A 23089-nucleotide genomic window follows, 5' to 3' on the forward strand; every position below is an offset into this window, starting at 1 on the left:
CACCACCGCGGGGTGCATGGCAAAGAGTACGTCCCACTGTACCAGTTATTAGGGCTCAATGCCTTTAATCTTTTCCTCACGATCCGTATGTGAGCAATACGTAGGTGGTTGTAGTGTATCTCTATAGTGATCATTTGAAGTTGGTTCTTGAAACTTTGTTAATGGACTTTCTGGTGATAGTTTACGCCTGTCTTCAAGAGTGTACCAGTTCGGTTTCTTCAGTTTATCTGCGACATTCTCCAACGGATTAAACATACCTGTGACCAATCGTGCTGCCCTTCTCTGAATACTTTCAGTATCCCCTTTTAGTCCATTGTGGTAAGGGGCCCACACACATGACCAACATTCTAGGATGGGTCGAACGCTTGGTCTCTTTTCTAGACTGCCTGCAACTTTGCCGCACACCCCTTTAGGCTGGTAGCTGAGCACTAGCAGTCCCACTTGTGACCATTTCGAAGGCGATTTCTAGTTCCAGAAACCTGTAGGAAACGATGATCGGAAAACGTATTGCTTGGAAAAAGTTTTCCATCGTTCTAGCCAAGTGTGTGTGTGTGTGTGTGTGTGTGTGTGTGTGTGTCAAGAAGCAGTATTTATTTCTCCTGTCTAATATTATCACTTTGTTTTACATTCAAGACTGCGAGTAGGAGAATAACTAGGCAACCAGCCATGCCTGATTTTTTTTGTCCCGGTACTCTATGTTCATAGAGCACCGCTTATAACAAGTCGTGTGAACGTGACAAGAGAAACAATAGAAACTCGACCAAACACCGCATCCTGTTCTTGTGACAGCTCATTTTTTTTTTATGTTTAACTTTCGTGTAACTGCAGCTACGTACTATCACATTTAGCGTGTCTTTATTTATTTCTAACACTTTAGGAGGTTTTCTGTAAGTGGATAAAATCGGTATCATCGTAGGAAAAGTACAAAAGCAGACTGTAATAAAATAGGTTTTATGTGAGACTCGGTAAAAGGGCAAGAAAATGGAGGAAAGATGTTCACACACAACACGCAATGATATCTGATGGCAATCTGAAAATGTCTCAGCCTGGAGCAGAAGTGGCTTTCATACTAGAAAAATTTTCTTTTTGTTTTTTGATATAATTACGCATAGTCGTAAGTTAGGTGACTACTTGAAATATGGATATTTATAATGCACAACTTTTTAAAAGTAACGTGTACTATAGTTCAGTCTGAAAAAGCAAAATTGATAGAGATATCTCAGTAATTAATATATTAATCATAAGAGACAATTCGTTGTTCAGTGAGGACTTTTTATAATTCATTGAATGTAAACAGAATTATGATACATTAAGCGGTTCCGGAAATTACCTATCAGTAACATGGTAGGTATAACAAGACAGACAAAATTTCAAGCATTTTTATGTTACTCGAAATTTTGTGCCTGCTTGCTTGAGAACCTGCCTTTAATATGTGTAAATTAAGGTTATTAACCAAAGATCTTTTAGTGAGTAGACTCAGTCTGATATTAATTGAGTGATTGCTATTGATCTTTGAATTTTGAGAGCAAAAAATTGATGGGGGTTGCTGATATGCCATAAACTTCTCGTCTGAAAGTGTAGCAAAAGACAGACTGCCCAAGTACTGGCATTGGCGATAGTCACACCATCAATCTTGGTTGGTTTGCGGCATTTTGTGGCCTCAGAAAACCACACAGCCGGAAAAAAAGGGAAACGCCCTCAAGGACAAAGTCATTTTATTGACAAGTGAGATGACATGTAGTTCATCATTGTAGCAATTTATGATAAATTCTGGCCTTATGGAACTACTATGTTACAATGAAGGCTTCCCAGACAGGTGTCTCAATACACGGTCTGACTCTCCCAGAAAAGTCGCGAAGTGCATCCTGCGATAGGATTTTCCAAGCATATAGCCCATCTTCTTGCAGTTCAGCAATGGTTCGGCAGACCCTGGAGAAGTTTCCGCTTCATCATGTGCCATGCGAGTTCAGTTACGAGGAAACTGCTGATCTTGCTAGCGGGGCAGCCGTATGCTGTCGTTCGTTGTCCTGCCGAAACAGCATATCGTCTCCCGTCGGAGAAATGGCTGTAGCACGTGGATATGTCTGTGCAACGTAACGAGCGCTGGTTGCTTTACACAACAAATGTGGCCACAAGTTGTAGTAATAGACGCCTCCCCCACCGTGATGCCTTGGATGGGACTTACCTATCGTGGGCGAATGCACTGTGGAATAGGCAATATGCTACGTCCACATCATACACGTGTATGACCATATCGCTCGCATAGAGATACAACCTACTCTCATCACTGACAACAGAGCCCCATTCCACTCTACAGGCGACTCTTTCCTCAAAACCACAGTAGCCATGATTGGCGGTGTCGTGGTATCAGTGGCAGAGGCACACGAGATCTTGATCCTGCTGCAAGCAGACTGGCTCCTATGGTTCCTGATTACGCAGTAGGTGGAACATGTGCCTGGATTTCGTCCTTGGGTGATGTTCGGGCGGTCGCTGTTACTTGTACAATCCGTCGATCTCGACGGGCTTCTGTACTACACGGATGGCCAAAATATGGTCTCCAGATGTTGGAATGTTCAGACCACTATCGATAAGGCGGTCCAGCTTCCCGCAGGCCCACAATTCGACCCATTCAAATGGCTGAAGCTGTCCAACTGGAGTATGTACTCTTTTCTGAGACGCATCTGCAGCCTGGAATTAATGTTGCCAAGCTGTTGACCTCTATACTCAGCACACTTCTGGCTGCAGAGTCAAAACAGAGGGTGCATAGACAGGCCTCCTGGGCGCCACCTGATCTCCAATGACCGAGCAAACGAATCAGTAACACTACAACCCCTCAGTGTGCACATATTATACCCTGCTGCCTCTGAGCACAGTGCACGTATTATACCCTGATGCCACTGAGAACAGTCAGGTTGCTGCATTTTCTCCGGCAATCTATAAACCTTGCAGAACTCTCATCATCATCACCATCATCAGTGTTCTGCCAAAAGGCAGGTATTTCTCCAGGTTGTCCCGTATTCTGCCATCCTCATCAAGTCTGCATAATTTTCTCGTCCCTTTATGTAGTCAACCATCTTGTATCTCCTTCTTCCTCTCAGTCTTCTCCCACAAACTACCACAAACTAATCCTTCCAAAGCATCTGCTAGCGAAGCACTCCTTTCTCAATGAATGTCCCAACCAGTTCTTTTTCCTTTCTCTTACAACCTTCAGCAGACAATATCTCTCACCAACCCTTTCCAATACTCTTTCATTACTCACCCACGATAGGCATTTCCCATCCCAGACATCACGGGGGGGGGGGGGGGGGAGGGGCTCTATTACTGCAACTTGTGGCCACATTTGCTGTGTAAAGCAGCCAGCGCCCGCTACATTGCAGAGATTGATATCCACGTGTTACAGCAAGTGAAAAAAAAAAAAATTGCAGGACTTTGTCGCCTAGAAATTACCACCTCCCTCTCTTTTCGAGTACAGGGGCTCATGACCGTGACAGTAATTTTCGCGGCCGCAAACAAGGAATGTGACTGAATGCCACGAGCTCAAGCGAGAAAATTGCGATAGCACATTGCATTTTACAGGGCGGATAAATTTAGCATGATAACAAGACAAGAGCAGGGGAATATACGATGAATCGAACAGTATTTACGAATTAACCATAGGCCAGGTATGCACCACTCGTAAGACGACAGTCAATGAATAATGATTTAACAAAAAGTTTGTCCAGTAGACAAATGTGTTTGGGTGTGTCCAGCAGAGTAGTATTGCTCCAGTTAGCGTCTGCTGTTTCTGCAATACAGCCAGTTATCTTAACAAATTAATGACTTTAAGGTACGTGTAGCATAGATGGCTGAAAAGTCAACCTTTACATACACAGCATTACAGATAATTAATGTCTAATGCAACCACCCACGGAAAGAAACTTATAGTTCGCCTAGCTCTAGCTGTTCATCTCCAACCATTAACTTTAACTAATTTTATTGATGACGAGGGGTGACACGATCACATAGAAAGTAAAAGCGATCTAGTGTCCGAGAAAATGTGGGAACCGAAACAGTCTCTGGCAGTGAATTCGTTTTATTCAATTCAGTAGCCAGATTCTATTGTGTACGACTTCGTACGAGGAGAGGTGGGCTACAGAATGGCGCGGCAACTGTCATGATAGGAAAGTTAGATAGGAGCGAAAATAATTAGCGAACAAGTTAACACAGAAAACAAAAGATTTACTTAATTGGTTTTTCTCCAAGCGTACAAAGTGTAAGTAGGCTGTTTAGGTATTTTTATTAGTAACGCCGCCGCCACGTAGCGCTCTGTATGAAAATCACTGGCTGTGCCGTGTGCAGTCTGTGGCTGGTTTGCATTGTTGTCTGCCATTGTAGTGTTGGGCAGCGGCAGCTGGATGCTAACAGCGCGTAGCGTTGCGCAGTTGGAGGTGATCCGCCAGCAATGGTGGACGTGGGGAGAGAGATGGCGGAGTTTTGAAATTTGTAAGAATTGATGTCATGAACATGACTATTAAGGTAAATACATTGTTTGTTCTCTATTAAAATCTTTCATTTGCTAACGGTGCCTGTCAGTAGTTAGTGACCTACGTAGTTTGAATCTTTTAGTTAGCTGGCAGTAGTGGCGTTCGCTGTATTGCAGTAGTTCGAGTAACGAACACTTTTGGTGAGGTAAGTGATTTGTGAAAGGTATAGGTTAATGTTAGTCAGGACCATTCTCTTGTAGGGATTACTGAAAGTCAGAGTGCGTTGCGCTAAAAAAAAATATTGTGTGTCAGTTTAAGCACAGTTATGTATAATTGTTCCAAGGGGACGTTTCAAAAGACTAGTTACAAATAATGCAGTAAGAAATAAAGTCTAGCTCGGAATACCAACAAGGATGAGGCTTTCTGAACTAAAGAACGAATGATGGAGTCGCGACTAGGCGGCGTTTGCGTAGCATGTTACAATGAAGAGGCTCCAAGCGCGAGTGGGGGTGTCTGGCTGCCGCCAGCCGCCCTATAGCGCAACAGCAGAGGCTGCTCGTAGTCCGGTGCCGCTGTAGGCGTGCACAGTGGGCGCGCGCCATTGGATCCGCTGGGTCACGCTCGACCTCTGTCTGCCTCGGACGGAAACCTGCAGTTTCATTGCCAACTGTATGACTTCCATGGTGTGGTACTGATACGCGATACCACGGTTTCAATCGTTATTACCACATGGGATTGAACTCTCTCCTTAAACTTCGAAACAGGTTACAGAGCTGAGTAAAAAAGATTTAGCGTCATTTTTGGTTTCCATATATTCTCAGTTTAATTGGTAACTGCACTCTTTAGCAGAAGAACCAAGTTGATTTTAGTGCGCACACTCCAGCATGCTCATCATTGATTGGCTGTAGCTTTACCGCCATATCTCCATAATGGTGCGTTTTCGACCTGTGGTGGTGGTGGTGATGATGGTAGTTCTTGTTGATTTAGTTGTTGTTGCTGCTGTTGTTATCTTCAGTCCGAAGACTCTTTTGATGCAGGTCTCCACACTAGTCTATCCTGTGCATACACTTCATCCCTCAATACCTACTGCAGCCTACATTGAGCGAGGTGGCGCAGTGGTTAGCGCACTAGACCCGCATTCGGGAGGACGACGGTTCAATCCCGCGTCCGGCCATCCAGATTTAGGTTTTCTGTGATTTCCCTAAATCACTCCAAGCACATGCCGGAATGCTTCCTTTGAAAGGGCACAGCCTATTTCCTTCCCCATCCTTCCTCAATCCTCGCTGTTTGGTCTCCTCCCCCAAACAACGCAACCCAACCTAAATACATCTGAACCCGCTTACTGTATCCATGCCTCGTTCTCGCTCTACAATTCATACCCCCAATTCCCAAACTGACTACTGATTCATGTTTCAGAAGATGCCTCATCAATCAGCTCTTCATTTTAGTCAAAGTATGACACAAAGTGCTTTTCTCCCCAATTCTATTGTGTCCTTCCTCGTTAGTTACACGTTTTACCCATACAATCATTAGTATTCCTCTGTAGTACCATGTTTCAAAAGCTTCTTTTCTGTTCTTGTCTGAACTGCTTATTGTCCACGTTTCACTTCCGTAAAAGGCTAGAATCAATACGAATACCTTCCGAAGAGACTTCCGAACACTTAAATGTATATTTCACTTCATCTCGCCTTGCTAGGAAGGACGATAGGACGAAAGTTGATAGATATAACCAGCTATAAATAAACGACCAGCTGTATTTTCATCTCTGGTTTATTCCAGAGACAAAAGATTTTGGCATTCAAATGTACCATCGTCAGGCAGGCCATATGGTTCAAATGGCTCTGAGCACTACAAGATTTAACTTCTGAGGTCATCACTCCCCTGGAACTTAGAACTACTTAAACCTAACTAACTTAAGGACATCACAAACCTCCGTGCCCGAGGCAGGATTCGAACCTGCGACCGTAGCGGTCGCGCGGTTCCAGAATCTAGCGCCTAGAACCGCTTGGCCACTCCGGCCAGCGGCAACATAGTGCCTGACCTTATATTGCCAGACAAAATATCATGCAGACGTGAACCAGTACCCGCATCAGTACACGTAAGACGGCTGGTGAGTGTACTGATTCGCCTTTGCATGATATTTTGTCTGGGAATACAAGCTCAACCACTTTGTTGCAACAGACGGCCTGATGATATCATAATGGAAAGCCGAAACCGGTTGCCTCTGGAATATATCAGGGATCAAATTGCAGCCGTTGGTTTATTTATTGGCGCTTATAAATTAAAATTTGATTTTATCAAACTTCTATTTTTTAGAAACGTATTTTCTTCTGTTGCCAGTCTACATTTTACATCCTCTCTAGTTGGGTCATTCTCAATTATTTTGCTGTCCAAATAGCAGAACTCATCGACAGCTTTCAGTGACTGATTTCCTAATCGCTCCAACATCGCCATATTTAATTAGACTACATCTGTTACCTTCGCTTTTCTTTTCTTGGTGTTCTGACTCCTTTCCAGGATACAGTAGAGACTTTTCACCTGTTCTTCCAAGTGCTTTACTACGGTTATCTGGAAAATTTTGCTCGGTTCGACATCTCCTAACCTGCACTGGTGTTACGAGGTTGCAGCCCTCCACTCTGTACGAACAAATATAATCCTTTTGTTGATGTTCATCCTGTAATCTCTTTTCAAGACGCTATACACCTCCTCTTCCAAGTCCTTTCCTATGGTTGTCTGGAAACTTTTACATGGTTCTGCCTCCCCTACCTACCCTCCCTTGATTTTACCAGCTTGTTTCCCGCTGCCCAATATACACAAATTAAATCATGGACATTTTTAGTAGATAATTTGTAGCACGCCGAGCAGACTGGAAGCGTCTGAGTGTCTGGCTGCCCCTCACCTGTCACGGTGCGGTGTGTGTTACAGCGGGCGGGGACCAGTGGACCACAGGCATCTCGACGGAGAGGAAGCTCAGCAAGGATGGGCTGGCCAAGGTACGCGGCGTCGCCACCTCCAGCATCTCAGGTGAGCGCCTCTCCGTGTGAGCCACTAGAAATTAGTAGTTTATAGTTGCAGAGTGACGCACGCCTGAAAAATTTGACAACTGACCAATTACTAGACGATCTGTATCACTAAATTGCTAAAATGGTCACCCAGAAGCAGTTTCAGGTATTTGTCTAATAACTTTCAGATGTAGCAAAAATGTTTTTCAATATGTCATATAATTACTGGCCTAGTTTAAAAATTTAAAATTGTGGCATAATATACTCATCAATAGGTGTAATACTTAAACTGAATAACGTTTTACGAACTTGTCAGATGGTTATATCCATAAACTGTAAAAGAAAGTTATGGTAATGGAAACACATAAGAAGTGCAAAAATAGTTATGAGCAATAAAATAATAGAACAGGTAAATTTGTTTGAGTACAGTGGGACATAAATACACAAAAATCATTCAGATGGAGTTCAAAATACACAAAAATACAATGCTATAAATGACGGTTTAACGAGCTGTCTTGGTAGAACTAAGAGGAAACAGATGGCATTATAACAACACAACATAGTAGTTAAGTCTGCTCTAAAGTATGTTAGTGAGAACTGGATCCTTAACAAAAAATGGAAATGAACGAAGAATTCAATTCTGAGTTGAGATAATGATTGTGAGGTGACTTCTGGGCCAACGCTAAGAAACAGATTGCGGAGTGAAGACACAGGTAGGCGTAAAACGAACAGTGCCAGAAGAGATTAGATATTACCAAAAAAGGGTATGTCCACATAAAAAGGATGCCACCCGAGAACCTGCCACGGCAAGATTACACATACATCTCAGCCTAACTCGAAAACGGGATACAGGACCACCAATGACGAAATGACAGAAGTTTTGTTAAATTCCTGTGGTTTCAGGGCGGGCCAACGCTCGCTCCTTGAAACGGAAGAAGAGGGATATTGTACCAAACATTTAACAAAACAAGTGAAATATTAAACTTAGAAACCTGAGGCAGCGTTACTCATGGCATGCAAATTACTCAGACCCTATTCATCCATTATTTGAGAATGAGACCACTTAGCAATTTCCAACGTATACATAATTTCAAACCATTACGAAACGTTTTCTCAGGAACACCGTCCACAGAATACTGAAAAGAAAGGATTTTATCACTTACCACATTTTCATTGTTCATGTAGTAGAACTTCAGCCTCAGGGATGACGTTTTAATTTATCACTACTAACTCTACTGGCTACTCATTTTGCAGAAATTATTCACATATGCAACTGAAGATATCTACAAAATCATATCATTATACGAAGTATAATTTAGGAGGAAACTTAGGTTTTCAGACAAATGTAAATAGGTCTCAATATCAGTTCTATAAATGTTTATAGAATTACGATCAGAATGCATTTACTTTTGAACTAAGATAGCTTTAAGAAATACCAAATGATACGTGTTACATAATCACATCTGGACGCCTTCTCATTTTCCCTTGTATTTCCAACTGGACAAGAAGTGTAGAGCCTAAAAATTTCAAGATATAAGAAAAAAAGAAACCAAAATTTGAGTTTCACATCTACAGTCATGAAGGTGGTACAAGCATAACGTCATATATTTAACACATTATCTCGTTCGTAATGTAATTACATCTTTGAAGATTCTTACACGGGAGTTCGATTCTATGAAGAATTTGGGCTGCGGCAGAGGATTGTTGGTTTCTTCTGCAGTGGTCCAACAATTTTCAAAAGACTCAGATCCAACCACTGGATTCGAAAACGAGCATTGCAAACAGTCGCTATGCCGTCTCTCACCCGATTTTATGTTTATAAACTGGATAATAGTCTCAAGTAAGAAAAGGGAAGGACGCCACAAGCTTCCGCTGGAACAAATGGACTTTATTGTGTTCTACAAGATCTCGCTAGGTCCGTCTCGCTGTTATCAGATTAGATGTAATTTTCGTTCCAAAAGCTTCATAGGGAGGAGTCCTCTGGAATGTAGAACATCTCAGAAAACAAGAATATACCCCAAATACTTACTAAATAAGAACAGATATGCCAAATACAATTGCACTTGCCGATGTGGAATCGGTCAAAAAAAATCTTAAGCATTTTTATATATAAAAGGATGTAAAACTTTTTAATTTGCTTAAGTGCATACCATAATTTTTCGGCTATTGTAGCTACGCATCATAAAATAAAAATAATAAAATTAAATATTGTACAGCCCTTATTTAAATGATTTCATTACTACAGAAAAATTTGTCCAGAAGTCAGATTGCATGCAATATTCACACTGTATGACATTATTAACAACATACACGCATCAGTCGGTTCTGCTAACTAATTCATCACTGGAGTAGAAGGAGTTGGCCACCAATAAATCTTTTAGACTCTTGTCAAACTGAATTTTATTTTTATTTAAACTTATTATGACTGCTAGCATGATATTGAAAATGTGTATTTCTGAAGAGTGGACACCTTTTTGCATGAAAGTAAGCGACTTTAAGTCTTTATGAAAGTTATTTTTATTTCTAGCATTGATTATGTGAAATGATATGTGGGTTTGTTAAAAATATATATTTCAATGATAAATTTCATTAAGAAATAAATATAGTGGGAAGCAGCAGTTAGAATCACCTGCTCCTTAAACGCCCTCCGCAGGACGTTCTTGAGTTCACACCACAAATACTTCGTTTGGTGTGTTTTTGGGCTCAGAAGACTTTAGCTTGGCTTGGTAAGTTATCCCAGAAAATAATCCCGTATGACAGTATGGAATGAAAATAAGCATAATGCCCTAGCTTTTTAATTTTTATATCACCTATGGCTGACAACATTCGGATAGCAAATAGAGATTTGTTTAGGCGCTTCAGCAGTTCTGTGGTTTGCTCCTCTTTGTTCAATTTATTTTCGAGCTGTAGTCCCAAGAATTTAACACTGTCCACTTCTTCTATCTGCCTGTCGCCATACTTTAGGCATGTACTGACAGGAAATCTTTTACAACTTCTGAACTGAGTGTAGTACAGGATGTATAAAAAAGAATCATCCAATTTGGCACGTCCATATTTCTGAAACCAATAAATATAAACAATTATTTTTGTTTTTATGACCGGGTAACTCAAAAGCTTTTTTTCCATATATTTTCATAAGTGTTCGATATGCCCCCATCAAGATGCGCGGCATATGTCAATGCGGTATTCCAGTTGTTCCCAAACTGCACTTCAGTTACGGCTTCCACAGCTGCTGTTATGCTATGCCTCAGTTCATTCTCTGTTGTTGGTAACGAAGACACATAAACAGTCTTTTATGAACACCAACGAGAAATAATCACATACAGCCAGGTCCAGTAACACTGGAGGCCAGTAATGTGAGCCTGAATCATTTGGCCCAGTACGACCGATCCACCGTTCAGTAATCCTTTGATTTAAAAATTCCCTCACTTCCAGACGCCAGTGTGGCGGTGCTCCATCCTGTTGGTAAATGAAGTCATTAGAATCAGTCCGTAACTGTAGGATAATAAAGTTTTCAACATATCGATAAATGTGCTTCCTGTAACATTGTTATCGGCAAAGAAAAATGGACTGTACACCTTTCCCCGTGAAACTGCAGAAAACACATAACACATTGAATTTTTGAGAGTCCTTTTCGTGTTGTTCAACTTCATGTGGTTGTTCCGTATCCCATATTCGCATGTAATTACGGTTCACTTTTCTATTTAAATGGAATGTTGCCTCGTCACTAAACACTAAGTGTGGAAGAAAACTGTCATCCTTCATCTTGCCAAGAATGAAATTACAGAACTGCATGCGTTGTTGCTTCCACCTTCACGAAGATCTTGCAGTAGCTGAATTTTGTACGGTTTCATGTGTAAACATCAATGCAACTCACGCCAGGCGGACATGGGGGGCGTGATGAGCTGTCGAGCTGACGGCGAACGGATTTCTGCGCACTCTGTGTGAAATGTTCAACGTCTGTCTCAGATTCTCTGAGGACATTCGGGGACGGTGCGGTGATTTGCTTTCACACAAACAACTTGTTTCTCGGAATGGTTCATGTTTGCGTCTAATGCTCTGTGCTGTAGGAGGATCCACATCACACCTAGTACGAAGGTTACCCTGAACAGTTATTACTGACACACACTGCGCAAAACGTAGGACACAAAACGCTTTCTGTTGTCCCGACATTATTTTTGCTAGAACTGATGTGTGTGAAAACTGCTGCTACATAGCGGGAAACATGTAACACTCGAGAGTTTGCTCTTTCCAACAGTACGTTGTTCAATCACATACCTCGAACAACATAATAGTTATGATTTTTTATAAATTGGATGATTCTTTTTGATACACTCTGCATTTTTTTTTTCAAGGTTTAGTGACAGAGAATTGACTAGAAACCACTTATTAATGTCCATGAAAATTTCGCTAGCCGCCATTCTAAGGCTATACCTGATTTACTATTTATTGTAATGTTTGTATCATCTGCGAAAAAACGAACTTGTAATCCGTGAAAGTTAAAAATAGTAGTTGATATATACAAAAAAACTTAGTGTCCTAAGTTCGAATCGTGGGGGACACCACCTGTCATTGGTTTCCAGTTGGATAACGCATGATAGCTTAATGGATGTCACTTTTCTAGTGACCCCATTTGTTTTCTGTCAGAGATATAGGATTTAAACCATTTTTCAGGATTTCATTTTACACCGAAATATGCTAATTTACTTAAAAGTATATTACGATTTACACAGGAAAATGCCTTCTACAGATTACAAAATACATCAGTAACCTGAAATTTATTATCTAATAAGCTAAGTGCATTCCCACTATATGTCTAGATAGCCTTCTCAATAACAAAACTCTACTGAAATTAGAATTGTGACTTGGATAATATATTATTTGAGGTTAGATGTTTAAGAAGACGACTGAATGTTATCTTATCTAAAATTTTTGAGAATGCAGAAAAAGTTAAATTGGAAATATTATTTCTCATGCAAAGGCTTAACTTCAGCATATTTCGGCAAATGACTTAAAATGCCACTAAACTCAGAGGCACACTGTTTAATCAACCTTGTTCATATATCGTCATAGACATTAGCATGGTTTTATTTTAATGATATTATGGTGGTTATTTCAACTGCTTCGTCAGGATCATACTCATAATATTGTAGTTATCCATAGCAGAATTTTTTTTTTTTCATTAGTCTACTGACTGGATTGATGCGGCCCGCCACCCGCCACGAATTCCTTTCCTGTGCTACCCTCTTCATCTCAGAGTAGCACTTGCAACCTACGTCCTCAATTATTTGCTTGACGTGTTCCAATCTCTTTCTTCCTCTACAGTTTTTGCCCTCTACAGCTCCCTCTAGTACCATGGAAGTCATTCCCTCATGTCTTAGCACATGTCCTATCATCCTGTCCGTTCTCCTTATCAGTGTTTTCCACATATTCCTTTCCTCTCCGATTCTGCGTAGAACCTCCTCATTCCTTACCTTATCAGTCCACCTAATTTTCAACATTCGTCTATAGCACCACATCTCAAATGCTTCGATTCTCTTCTGTTCCAGGTTTCCCACAGTCCATGTTTCACTACCATACAATTCTGTACTCCAGACGTACATCCTCAGAAATTTTTTCCTCAAATTAAGGCCGGTATTTGATATTAGCAGACTTCTCTTGGCCAGAAAAGCCTTTTTTGCCATAGCGAGTCTGCTTTTGATGTCCTACTTACTCAGTCCGTCATTGGTTATTTTACTGCCTAGGTAGCAGAATTCCTTAACTTCATTGAGTTCGTGACCATCAATCCTGATGTTAAGTTTCTCGCTGTTCTCATTTCTGCTACTTCTCATTACCTTCGTCTTTCTCCGATTTACTCTCAAACCATACTGTGTACTCATTAGACTGTTCATTCCGTTCAGCAGATTATTTAATTCTTCTTCACTTTCACTCAGGATAGCAATGTCATCAGCGAATCGTATCATTGATATCCTTTCACCTTGTATTTTAATTCCACTTCTGAACCTTTCTTTTATATCCATCATTGCTTCCTCGATGTACAGATTGAAGAGTAGGGGCGAAAGGCTACAGCCTTGTCTTACTCCCTTCTTAATACGAGCACTTCGTTCTTGATCGTCCACTCTTATTATTCCCTCTTGGTTGTTGTACATATTATATATGACCCGTTTCTCCCTATAGTTTACCCCGACTTTTTTCAGAATTTTGAACAGCTTGCACCATTTTATATTGTCGAACACCTTTTTCCAGGTCGACCAATCCTATGAACGTGTCTTGATTTTTCTTTAGCCTTGCTTCCATTATTAGCCGTAACGCCAGAATTGCCTCTCTCGTGCCTTTACTTTTCCTAAAGCCAAACTGATCGTCACCTAGCGCAATCTCAATTTTCTTTTCCATTCTTCTGTATATTATTCTTGTAAGCAGCTTCGATGCATGAGCTGTTAAGCTTATTGTGCGATAATTCTCACACTTGTCAGCTCTTGCCGTCTTCGGAATTGCGTGGATGATGCTTTTCAGAAAGTCAGATGGTATGTCGCCAGACTCGTATATTCTACACACCAACGTGAATAGTCGTTTTGTTGCCATTTCCCCTAATGATTTTAGAAATTCTGATGGAATGTTATCTATCCCTTCTGCCTTATTGGACCGTAAGTGCTCCAAAGCTCTTTTAAATTCCGATTCTAATACTGGATCCCCTATCTTTTCTAAATCGACTCCTGTTTCTTCTTCTATCACATCAGACAAATCTTCACCCTCATAGAGGCTTTCAATGTATTCTTTCCACCTGCCTGCTCTCTCCTCTGCATTTAACAGTGGAATTCCCGTTGCACTCTTAATGTTACCACTGTTGCTTTTAATGTCACCAAAGGTTGTTCTGACTTTCCTGTATGCTGAGTCTGTCCTTCCGACAATCATATCTTCTTCGATGTCTTCACATTTTTCCTGCAGCCATTTCGTCTTAGCTTCCCTGCACTTCCTATTTATTTCATTCCTCAGCGACTTGTATTTCTGTATTCCTGATTTTCCCTGAACATGTTTGTACTTCCTCCTTTCATCAATCAACTGAAGTATTTCTTCTGTTACCCATGGTTTCTTCGCAGCTACCTTCTTTGTACCTATGTCTTCCTTCCCAACTTCTGTGATGGCCCTTTTTAGAGACGTCCATTCCTCTTAAACTGTGTTGCCTACTGCGCTATTCCTTATTGCTGTATCTATAGCGTCAGAGAACTTCAAACTTTTCTCTTCATTCCTTAGAACTTCCGTATCTACTGAACCTAAAAATCTCATCTTTTCGGAAACTTATGAAAACTTCCACAATATAGCACACATCTGTTACCTGTATATCATATTCTGTTAATCCTATGTGCTCCTCTTCATCTCTGGTTCTATTAGTCTCTTCCTTCATTTTATCCCATATTGTTTTTGTTTTGCTATCTGATGTGACTATCCTTTCTTGCAAAGCATTTGTTTTGATGTCTGTATTACTATCTTCAATATTCTGCGGTATGTTTTGTAATGACCTATAGCATTTACATCAGAGATGTTTCTGACTAATAGATACAGTTTTCTTTTAGATTACTACACTCCTGGAAATGGAAAAAAGAACACATTGACACCGGTGTGTCAGACCCACCATACTTGCTCGGGACACTGCGAGAGGGCTGTACAAGCAATGATCACACGCACGGCACAGCGGACACACCAGGAACCGCGGTGTTGGCCGTCGAATGGCGCTAGCTGCGCAGCATTTGTGCACCGCCGCCGTCAGTGTCAGCCAGTTTGCCGTGGCATACGGAGCTCCATCGCAGTCTTTAACACTGATAGCATCCCGCGACAGCGTGGACGTGAACCGTATGTGCAGTTGACGGACTTTGAGCGAGGGCGTATAGTGGGCATGCGGGAGGCCGGGTGGACGTAACGCCGAATTGCTCAACACGTGGGGCGTGAGGTCTCCACAGTACATCGATGTTGTCGCCAGTGGTCGGCGGAAGGTGCACGTGCCCGTCGACCTGGGACCGGACCACAGCGACGCACGGATGCACGCCAAGACCGTAGGATCCTACGCAGTGCCGTAGGCGACCGCACCGCCACTTCCCAGCAAATTACGGACACTGTTGCTCCTGGGGTATCGGCGAGGACCATTGGCAACCGTCTCCATGAAGCTGGGCTACGGTCCCGCACACCGTTAGGCCGTCTTCCGCTCACGCCCCAACATCGTGCAGCCCGCCTCCAGTGGTGTCGCGACAGGCGAGAATGGAAGGACGAATGGAGACATGTCGTCTTCAGCGATGAGAGTCGCTTCTGCCTTGGTGCCAATGATTGTCGTATGCGTGTTTGGCGCCGTGCAGGTGAGCGCCACAATCAGGACTGCCTACGACCGAGGCACACAGGGCCAACACCCGGCATCATGGTGTGGGGAGCGATCTCCTACACTGGCCGTACACCTCTGGTGATCGTCGAGGGGACACTGAATAGTGCACGGTACATCCAAACCGTCATCGAACCCATCGTTCTACCATTCCTAGACCGGCAAGGGAACTTGCTGTTCCAACAGGACAATGCACGTCCGCATGTATCCCGTGCCACCCAACGTGCTCTAGAAGGTGTAAGTCAACTACCCTGGCCAGCAAGATCTCCGGATCTGTCCCCCATTGAGCATGTTTGGGACTGGATGAAGCGTCGTCTCACGCGGTCTGCACGTCCAGCACGAACGCTGGTCCAACTGAGGCGCCAGGTGGAAATGGCATGGCAAGCCGTTCCACAGGACTACATCCAGCATCTCTACGATCGTCTCCATGGGAGAATAGCAGCCTGCATTGCTGCGAAAGGTGGATATACACTGTACTAGTGCCGACATTGTGCATGCTCTGTTGCCTGTGTCTATGTGCCTGTGGTTCTGTCAGTGTTATCATGTGATGTATCTGACCCCAGGAATGTGTCAATAAAGTTTCCCCTTCCTGGGACAATGAATTCACGGTGTTCTTATTTCAATTTCCAGGAGTGTAGATACCTGTTCCTTGATTAATCCATGGCCTCTTGATAGAGATTGGTCTAATCAGGGTTACTTTAGGGGAAAACAGTTTTAAAATAATTGTAAGGACATCATTAAGTGTTGTATTTCTCATTCGGTCTATGAGCATTGTACACATCATTCCAGTTCATGTCTTTGAGGGGTTTCTTAAAACAATCAACTTTTGGCTTACTGACTAACCTCTTGAATTCAGATTTAGTATATTTTGTATCTTGATGAGCATTAACAGCAGAGGGAATAGTACGTCGTGGTCTGAGAGGCTACTTATTATGGGTTTTATAACACAATGTTGTTAACCGGATATTTCCATAAAGATATAATCAATGGCTGTCTTTGAGCCCTTAGCTATTCTAGTTGAAAAGTTAACAGTATGAATTAAGTTGAATGACAATGTTAATGACTACAATAAGTTCTTATTGGAAGGATTTTCAATAAAATCTACATCAGAATCATCAGCAATCACTGAATCTTTCCTTTTTATTGTTAAATAGGTCTATACAACTTCAAAATGATTTATGAACATATTAAAATTACCTGCGGTACTCGGTATATACCTACTATTATGAACCATTTATTAAAAAATTCTACTACGGGTGCACATGCTTCCATGTGCTGGTCTTGGCAAAAGTTACGAATGTCTATGTTATTAAATTGATGGAAATTCCTGATGAATGTGGCAACTCCTCCATCCTCCATTTCTACACTACAAAAGTGAGAAGCTCACCTAAATCCTGCAACACTTAACATATCTATATCAGTGGGAGGCTGATAATGTCAAATGGGTTGAATGACACTAATGCATCAATGCAGATAAGTAGTTAATTAATTTTCTTTCTTAGCCCTCAAATAATTTCATATTCTAAAGATACTTCGCATTTCACTTTGACAAAGATAAAACTGGGCTGAAATAAAATTTCTGCTGACTGACGAAAAATTTTAACCAACAGCTATGTTCGCTGGTCCAAAGTGCCAGAAACTGAAAGATCGTTTCAATCCTGACATTTCTTAGAACTTAACTTCTCTCTATCCTACCTATCCTAAAAAAAAGGTGCTGCTCCAACACCTTTAACCACTGGCAATTTACCACTCATGGCAGCGCCTCGCCCCTTAAATTCTTGCTATTAGCCCATCCAGTTTATCCTTACCTTTCCTGTTGAGGTATAGGCCATTTACCGGCGTGGTGTGTGCCTTATGAGCAACCGCTCAACCATGAAAGCCAAGTTTTCTAACCTCCCATCTGGTACTTGCAGTGGATCCTGATGCAGTTTGGAATTCCTGTGTGATGGTCTGGATACATGTCTGCCTATTACACATTACGACCCTCTTCAACTGTCGGCGGTCTCTGCCAGTCAACCGACGAAGTCGGCCTGTACGCTTTTGAGCTGTACTTGTCCCTTCACGTTTCCACTTCACTAACACATCGGAAACAGTGGACCTAGGGATGTTTAGGACTGTGGAAATCTCGCTTACCGACGTATGACACACGTGACACCCAATCACCTGACCGCGTTCGAAGTTAGGGGTGTCCAGATACTTCTGATTACGTAGTGTAGGTATTACGCAAACATTTAGGAATCGTTCTCACACTTGAGCATGAGATTTAGTCTCGACGCAGACAGGTGGGGTACACAACTTCCGTACCGGGTGTAAGTGGTGCCGTCAGATAGGGCAAGCGACTACCAGTTGTCACGAAAGATTTCAAAACAATATTTCTGCCATCTCCATACGAGCATACCCAACAAACCAATTTATACCTATATCTCTCGGAGGATTATCAGCTCCAGAGTGTCGTCGAATGGTGAAGAAGTGAACGGCTAGAGACCCATCTCTACTATAATGGATGATGTGGTGCATGGGCAGAGCTATTCTGTTCCATGTGTACTCTATAGTCAACTAGCAAGGCTCACAATGAGCACAAAATTCGTCAAAATTCGACCTCTTTTGAACCATGTCGAATGCAGTTCCATGTGAACAACCAAGGGCGCACGCCGTATTTTAGAGCGCCTTTCGACCATCTTACGTTATCATTGCTTTCACCTTTTTCAGTGTGATAAACTACATAACGCCATAAGGATGCTCCTTGTTTGTTATTCTTCATTATCAGTTGTTGAAGCCCTGTATGCAAATGTGCTCAGTTTCCCTTAGAATACAGTTCCTGTCATATACATCACATATTTTATGACTAATAATCCCTTGGCTAAAAAGAATTGCACAACTGCGCGGTGTTCTAGAGACTAGATCAGTGGTTTACTACCTATCTGAGAAAATTACCCCTCAGTGCAATCAGATAATAGCTAGTACCCCGCTCGCACCTTCCGCCTCCACCACTAAGAACGAGAACGATTTTCGTTGAACACTTTCATTTTTACAATAACGGAAGATAAATGGTGTTTAGTATTTATAGGTATTTTATTGAACCACAAAGTAGTGAGTTCTCCCTCTTCCCTGACACGATTTGGGCTGCTTTTTTCTCACATTCTTTTTTTTTGTGTACAATTTCGAAGCAATTCGCAGTGCATCGCGGTTGCTACCTACAACTCTTTTTTCAGGAAAGAAAGTTGACTATTCGCGTAAATTGTAATTACGCGCTACAAAACATGTTTCCTCTGCACAAATCCCCTCCCCATTAAATCTTGCTTCTCGCGCCCTCATTAAAAATGACCCAAATTAAACAGTGTGCACCATATTTACTTATAGTGTTCGTAAATCATTTTAATGCTGGACTCCTTACTTCTGCGTTTGCGGAAACTAGAAGAATCAAGGTTGCCAAGGCGTTGTTCCTGAACAACTCCATTAATACCACTACTACTATTACTACCACTTCCAATAATAATAATAATAATAATAATACAGTGTAGACCACACAGCAGTGTACTATCTATTACATAGTTGCTGCTGTACTGTAATTAGTTGATCTATTGCGAAGTGAAAATTGAAGCAATTCCTTGTCGATTGTGAAAACTACCTACATGGAGAAGGCATTTTCATGAGATATTTAAGAAAACTTATGTAAATTTAACTTTCATATATGCATGGTAAGAAACACAAATTATGTGTTTAAAGAGGCATGTAGGTAAGGAAGATGGCGTTCATAAATTTGTTGCACCTCCACCACATTGTGTCACGAGTTAAAGCTAGTACTTGAAAAAAAACACTTAATTACTGGTAACTTGCGTAATCAGTATTACAGTCTTATGAAATAGTAACGAGGGTTGGAAATTTAATGGTGGCAACTATTTGTTTACATCTCGTACAAAATAGAGACGTGTTTCAATGTTTTACTGACCTTCAAAGTAGTTGCCAGCATTTTGCATAACCTGTTGCCAGCGATGTGGAGGTCGTAGGATACTCTTAACAGGGCCAGTTGTGTTGCTAGGTCAATTAGCGCGGTTTATTGCCCGACGAATTTATAGCACTTCTGAAGCGAATGCCTTGAAGTGTTTCCTTTAGTTTAGGAATCCAGTTGAACTTACGAGGGCGTAAGTCAGGGGAGTGCAGTAGATGGTGTTGCACTTAGCAGCCCCATCAGTCAAACAAATTAGTAGCAGCTTGCACTGTACGTGCCTCAGCATTGTCCTGCAAAATGATGGTCAGGTCCTGCAGAAAGTGTCATAACTTTTGTCTCTAAGCTGGTCGTAGGTTGTGTTCCAAAAATGGTTCAAATGGCTCTGAGCACTATGGGACTTAACATCTATGGTCATCAGTCTCCTAGAACTTAGAACTACTTAAACCTAACTAACCTAAGGACATCACACAACACCCAGCCATCACGAGGCAGAGAAAATCCCTGACCCCGCCGGGAATCGATGTTCCAAAAATAAACAGCATAGAGACTGAAGTGCAGGACCTGACCACATTTTGCAGGGCAATGCTCAGGCACGTACAGTGTTTAGTTTCTTTTCAGTTGATGCAAGATGTCGTGTGCACCGATGGCCGAATGTGGTATTTAACCCTCTGGTTGTGGAGGGTGCGGTTAGGGCCGGAGGTGAGATCGTGAACAAATTAACAGTAAATGGACGTTCCTGCCCGATGTTCTCGTCAAACTGGTGCCAAAGTTTAGGATACTCGCACTAGGCGACGCTTCACCTCAAGTCTACAGCTAGTTAATATTTTACATGTTCTACAGATCATTCGAATGATTCTATTATCGAACAGATATGGAACAATTCAGGTCACAGGAAATGTGTACGTAATAAGTGTTAACATTTATGAAGATATTATTAGTCCTACTCATCCGACTACATTTAAAAGCTAAGATTTTTCATATTTTTACAGATGACCAGTTTTTAAAAAAATCATCCATGGAATAGAAAGATTTGTACAGGAGAAATAGTTTTAGATTAGACTTAAAACTTGTTTTCCTACATATCAAACACTTTATCAAACGATCAAAAAACTTACGCTCTTTCTCAGCAACTAACAGCTTTCACAATGGGTAATAAAGGTCATTTTTTCGTGTAGCATTCTTCCATTGATATCACTATTCTTCTTAAACTGTGATGGAGTATTCATGACGCATTTAACTATCGAGTATGCGAACTGTGGACGTGAAATTAAAGCGCCTAACTTCTTCCAGAGGTACCTACATGACTACTGCAGGCGAACACACTTAATTCTAACTGCTTCTTTCAAAATCATGAATTATTCAAGAAAATAATTCCATCAGACACTGAGTGATAATACGCAAGATATGTTAGGTTCACTCGTTTGAATTCAAGACTAGCAATTATGCGAAGACCACAAGTATTTGAACCTAACTAATCGAAAATTTCTGTAACATGCTTCTTCCAGTTCAAGTTTTCATCAGTTTGTACACGCAAAAATTGGGAGCGTTATATCCTGCTTATTGACACTTGTTCATATACTACACCAATTTTTGATATGATTATTTATTGTACAGAATTTAATACAGTGGGTTTTGTCAAAATTTAGAGAGAGACCATATTCAGAGCACTGCTTAATATTTCTTTGAAAGACATCATCAATAATCTCTTATGTTAGTTTTTCTCTAATGGGATTCACTATGAATTTATAACACTAGAATCGTCTGCGAAAAGTACCGATTCTGCTTGATGAATGTTAAGCGGAAGGTCATTCACATATATAGGGTCATTCTTATTAACACTCGAAAGCGACGTACATGACGCTGAGATAAATAATTTAATATAAGACACGCAGAGCCGCAAATGTTGCGAAATACCCCCAAAATAGATGAGAAATGTTGAATATGTGACGTCACCAGATGACATCCCTTGCCGCATGCGCAGCGGTTGGGCTCGATAGTGAATGGATGATTGAGTGGTGTAATACTCGCGTTGCAGCAAAGGGTGCAAATTTCGAATACCTCCTGTAAATGTGATCCATCGCAAAGGAAGAAGTTACAAAATTATTGTCCTCGCTGTAACCGAAGAAAATCTGTTTTTAATTTGTATTTCTTCATTTGTCGTTTCACGTTTCGGTTAGACATTCTCTACTGAAGATAACGTAGGTCATTTACTGGTAAAGCCGCATTAGGAAGCTTTTACGTGTGACTCAATACTGTAGGTTTTTCTTTCACTGTATTTTGCAATATTCAACGGAGAGAACGTGGGCAGTTAACAAAATAATAAACCTTACCTCAGTGTCAGTACATAAATGCCTGACGCAATGAATAAAATACTGCCTGTCAGACGCAAGACTCGAACCCTGAGCTCCATGCGCTAAAGTCAGCCGTGTAGGCTCAGAGCCACACCGACGTGAATACCTGTCTTGGGTCGGAATGAACAGGTGCGACAGACCGATAGGTTCAGCCACCGCACGTGCGGCGATGTAGGCCTACGTCATCTGGTGGGGTCATATGTTCAACATCTGACATCCATTTCTGGGAATTTTTCCGGTATTTGCTGATCCATGTGTCTTACATTAAATTAGTTGGTGACTGACACAGCCAGGCATAATAGTTTTAAGTGTTTTATTTTAGTGCCATAACCGGTATTGGGCTACCATGCCCATCTTCAGATGCTTAATATTTTTCGTTACACAGATTTTTGATCAACAGCGTGTCGCCTACTCCACATTGCACAAGAATATTTGAGTATTAAACGCCACTTTATCAGTTGTTTCATCAATAACAATACACTAAAGTCCTTGCTTTTTTATGCAAGCAGTTAAGATTACTTTTATTAATGAAACAACTGATGAGCGGTGCTAAATATTGAAATAATCTTGTGCACTGTGAAGCAAACGACATGCTGTTGATCAAAACATCTATGTAAAAGAAGTATTAGCCATCTGAAAATGGACATAGTAGCCCGAAGCCAGTTATGACACTAAAATTTAAAAAAATTAAAGTATTTGTGGATGGTTGCGTCACTCAACAACTATCATTAACGGCCGCCGAGGTCACAAGATCCAACACGCGTAAAATAACCTTATATTAAATTATTTGTTTCAGCGTCGTCTATGTACAGGCCAGCAATTATCGAACTATATGGAAAAAAGCTAATTAGTTACAAACTACGGCGTGCACACATTTTATTCAACTTGTAAACGTCACTACAGATATTCGGATTTAGATTCTGACATGTTCGAAATGTCTGCCATCATTGCCGATGAGG

The 23089-nt window shown here is 41.4% G+C and overlaps 1 protein-coding gene across 1 annotated transcript in view; it reads left to right on the forward strand.

Moving 5' to 3' along the window:
• Positions 1-23089, forward strand: part of LOC126278042 (NACHT domain- and WD repeat-containing protein 1) — a 561974-nt gene that overhangs the window by 329670 nt on the left and 209215 nt on the right. Inside the window, exon 4 of the mRNA XM_049977797.1 lies at positions 7389-7487. Coding sequence (XP_049833754.1) covers positions 7389-7487 — 99 coding nt within the window. The remainder of the gene's footprint in view (positions 1-7388; positions 7488-23089) is intronic.

The sequence above is a fragment of the Schistocerca gregaria genome, chromosome 6, assembly GCF_023897955.1.
Source record: "Schistocerca gregaria isolate iqSchGreg1 chromosome 6, iqSchGreg1.2, whole genome shotgun sequence".
NCBI lineage: Eukaryota > Metazoa > Arthropoda > Insecta > Orthoptera > Acrididae > Schistocerca > Schistocerca gregaria.